We start from the raw sequence: 4,212 nt of genomic DNA, 5'->3' as shown, positions 1-4,212 counted from the left end.
ATCACAGAATAGTGTAAGGGAGAGGTGCTGTGACTAGCCTATCACAGAATAGTGTAAGGGAGAGGTGCTGTGACTAGCGCTGTGACTAGCCAATCAAAGAATAGTGTAGGGGAGGGGTGCTGGGACTAGCCAATCACAGAATAGTGTAAGGGAGAGGTGCTGTGACTAGCCTATCACAGAACGGAGACACAGTCAGTGGAGACTTTCATTGAATCCGATTACGGATATTGACTCGCATTACTCGTATGAAACTTGTACTCGGCAAAAGTGCTTTATCCGTACCGGATACTCGTTTCAGCCGAGTATTCGGCTCATCCCTAGTGGTAACCATGGAGACGTGTGTGTGTGTGTGTGTGTGTGTGTGTGTGTGTGTGTGTGTGTGTGTGTGTGTGTGTGTGTGTGTGTGTGTGTGTGTGTGTGTGTGTGTGTGTGTGTGTGTGTGTGTGTGTGTGTGTGTGTGTGTGTGTGTGTGTGTGTGTGTGTGTGTGTGTGTGTGTGCAGAACCAGTACCGGTTTGAGGGGACCGGGTTCTCCAGCATCCCTCAGCTCATCGAGCATCATTACTCCACCAAGCAGGTCATCACCAAGAAGTCTGGAGTGGTGCTGCTCAGCCCCGTCGCCAAGGTAACTGCTGCTCAGCCGGTCGCCAAGGCAACCAACAGACCATGACCCCCCCCCGTCACACGTATTAATTACTATCAACAGATCTGGTCTTTATCTCCATTTCCACCAGCTGAGATGAGGTCTATGTTCGGGGGATCGCTCTCTACCAGCACGCAGTAAACACGTTATTATTAATAATGTTAAAACTCCTCCATGGAAACAACATGAGGTCAAATCCAGAATAAGTTTCTGAGTCAGGAACCACGTTAATCTCAGGAAACAGAGCCCGCTGGTTTAGGGAGAAAACACTCGGACCCCTTTACTTCTTGTAAGAATTTCAAACGGGTCAGTTTGACCCGAATACCATCCGAGAGTTAAAAGAACTTAAAATGGTCAAAGTGTGAAATGTTAAAAATTAAAAAAAAAAGCTGTAAAAAAGCTTTAAAGATTTGGGCAAGAAAACCACAAAAATTTCAAGAGGCTCCGAAAAAAGTCAACGCAAAAGTGACAAAAATCATCGGGAAATCAGCAAAAGTTCCAAAAGACGACGATGACGTTGATAAAAGGTTTTAATTTTAAATTTAGACTCAGAAAAAATAATATTTTGACGAGAAGACAAGACGAGGATTAAAGTGTGTGTGTGTGTGTGTGTGTGTGTGTGTGTGTGTGTGTGTGTGTGTGAGACGTGATGTCACTCTGTGTGTGTGTGACGTGATGATGTCACTGTGTATGTGTGTGTGTGTGTGACGTGATGATGTCACTTTGTGTGTCTGCAGGATAAGAAATGGATCCTGAACCATGAGGATGTGGCGCTGGGGGAGCTGCTTGGAAAGGTGACCTCACTTCCTGTTTCCTGTTGTCAGACCTGTCCATTTATACAGCGCTCTCACCGTGTCTCCCTCTGCCTCCATGTCCCATCATGCCCCAGGGTAACTTTGGCGAGGTGTTCAAAGGAACGCTGCAGCGCGACAAGATGGCCGTCGCCGTCAAAACGTGCAAAGAAGATTTACCTCCGGAACTGAAGATCAGGTTCCTGTCTGAGGCCAGGTGCGCCCCCCCACTAGTCCTGAATATTCCCATTGACTTTTTTCCAATATTCCCATTGACTTCCTTTAAATATTCCCGAATATTCCCATCGACTTCCTTCAAATATTCCCTAATATTCCCTTTGACTTTCTTCCAATATTCCCATTGAATTCCTTTAAATAGTCCCGAATATTCCCATTGACTTCCTTCAAATATTCCCGAATATTCCCATCGACTTCCTTCAAATAGTCCTAAATATTCCCATTGACTTTCTTCCAATATTCCCATCAACTTCCTTCAAATATTCCCATTGACTTCCTTTAAATAGTCCTACATATTCCCATCGACTTTCTTCCAATATTCCCATCGACTTCCTTCAAAATTCCCATGACTTCCTTTAAATATTCCCGAATATTTCTATTGACTTCCTTTAAATATTCCTGAATATTTCTATTGACTTCCTTTAAATATTCCTTCTTTTTTACCATTAGGGGTCCGAGCCCGAGGATGCGTGCACCGCAGTAATCGCAAGGCGACCCGCGGTTCACACAGCAGGGCTGTGGAACCCTGTTTACGCTAGGATTCTTCTTCTTCCTTCTTATTATTCTTCACCACATAAAACTGGTGCTGCAGCCTAAACCGGACATGGTGGCGACGCACCATTTTCAGGACTGGTCCCAAACTCCGCAAAGACCTCAGACGCAAAACAATCCGACACTAGGTGGCGCTATACCAGAAAAACGCGTTTGGGCCCATAACTCCCAAACCGTACATCCGATAATAACAAACCTTATATCCACGCGTTCCCTGGATCTCACTGAAACTCGTGATGTAGGCCACGCCCACTTCCGCCTAGACTTTTAAGCGTGAAAAATCGCGATTTATCGAAACCAACTTTTTCAAACTCCTCCTAGACCGTGCAATGGATCTGCACGAAACCTGGCACATAGCATCTCCAGACTGACCTGACACAAATTTGCATAAAGATTGTTTATAGAATAAAAATTGCGCTTATTACGGGCAAACTAATTTGTGTAGCTAAGTCTGAAAAAACTGACTTTTCTATATCTTGGCCAAAATAAATGCCAAACTTTGGAATAATCCTAGCCATGACCCTCGTAGGCTCCAAAACAAATTTCACAAACATTGGCCACTAGGGGGCGCTATAAATACAGCAAGTTTATATCTCATGAACCGCTCATCCAAATTTGAAAAACTTTGATTGATACCTTTTAGGCCCACTCCTGAGGTGGTCCTTCAGTGGGGTAGTGAGTGGTTCAAGTGGGCGTGGCCTACGGTCCAATGTTTTGGATCAACCACACACAATTGACGGATGTACAATGGGTACCAAACTTTAGATTATTCATTGGTATGACCCTCCAAGGTGGTAAAACAAATTTCACGCAAATTGGCCACTAGGTGGCGCTACAATGACGTCAAACGTGTTTTGCCTATAACTCCTACATTATACATCACACATTAAAAGTCTTGATGTCCACATGTTCACTACATCAAGTTGAGTCACATGATATAGGCCACGCCCAATTCTGTTCAAAATTATTTTTGCAATATTGCGACACTACACAACTTATTGGCAATGTTCAACATTCTCCCCAAATGCTCCGATCCGAATTTGGTAAATGGACCATTAGGGGGCGCTATGATAAACATTTATTTGTTTCATTTCAACACTATATGCATTTAAATGGAAAATTTGCAATTGGAATATTTCTGCCAAAAGTAAATTCTAACCAAACCTGTGACGATTGTTTCACCCACCGCCCGGAGGCTCTCTGCCTAATTTGGTAAAGACAGGCCCTTAGGGGGCGCTCTGATCAACATAGAACATTTCCCCGGGTCGCCGGGGACGACTGGCGGTGGGAGGCCTGGACCCCGTTGAAACTGCGTGCAGTTCTAGTTATTATTATTTTTTATCTAGGTTTTTATTATTATTTATTAGCCTGTGTGTGTGATTGGCCGGTGTCTGACGCTGCCTGTGTGTGATTGGCCGGTATCTGACGCTGCCTGTCTGTGATTGGCCGGTGTCTGACGCTGCCTGTCTGTGATTGGCCGGTGTCTGACGCTGCCTGTGTGTGATTGGCTGCAGGATCCTGAAGCAGTACGACCATCCGAACATCGTGAAGCTGATCGGAGTCTGTACGCAGAGACAGCCAATCTACATCGTCATGGAGCTGGTTCCTGGTGGGTGGAGCTTATGTTATCTGCTGCTTTCTGATTGGTTTGTTTGTAACGTGGGTATGTGTGTTTGTGTGTGTGTGTCTCTGTGTGTGTGTGTGTGTGTGGGTGGGTGTGTGTAGGAGGAGATTTCCTGTCCTTCCTCAGGAAGAAGAAGGATGAGTTCAAGACCAAACAGCTGATCAGATTCTCCGTGGACGCCGCCGCTGGCATGGCCTACCTGGAGAGCAAGAACTGCATCCACAGGTGAGACTCTGACCTGTCTGTCCTCTGCCTGTCTGACCTGTCTCTCTCTGTCTGTCTGACCTGTCTCTCTGTCTGTCTGACCTGTCTCTCTGTCTGTCTGACCTGTCTCTCTGTCTGTCTGACCTGTCTCTCTGTCTGACC

General features: G+C 45.5%; 1 protein-coding gene across 1 annotated transcript in view; it reads left to right on the top strand.

Annotated features, from left to right (window-relative positions):
* fer (fer (fps/fes related) tyrosine kinase) overlaps positions 1–4,075 on the top strand; it is a 4,610-nt gene extending 535 nt beyond the window's left edge. The window contains exons 3-7 of the mRNA XM_034897061.1: positions 502–624; positions 1,380–1,436; positions 1,532–1,650; positions 3,737–3,831; positions 3,948–4,075. Of these exons, the coding sequence (XP_034752952.1) occupies positions 502–624; positions 1,380–1,436; positions 1,532–1,650; positions 3,737–3,831; positions 3,948–4,075 (522 nt within the window). The remainder of the gene's footprint in view (positions 1–501; positions 625–1,379; positions 1,437–1,531; positions 1,651–3,736; positions 3,832–3,947) is intronic.
* The last annotated feature ends 137 nt before the right edge of the window (positions 4,076–4,212 follow it).

Source organism: Etheostoma cragini, chromosome 16, assembly GCF_013103735.1.
Source record: "Etheostoma cragini isolate CJK2018 chromosome 16, CSU_Ecrag_1.0, whole genome shotgun sequence".
Classification (NCBI taxonomy): domain Eukaryota; kingdom Metazoa; phylum Chordata; class Actinopteri; order Perciformes; family Percidae; genus Etheostoma; species Etheostoma cragini.
The sequence above is the reverse complement of the archived record's forward strand: the minus strand, read 5'-3'. Positions and strand labels throughout refer to the sequence as shown.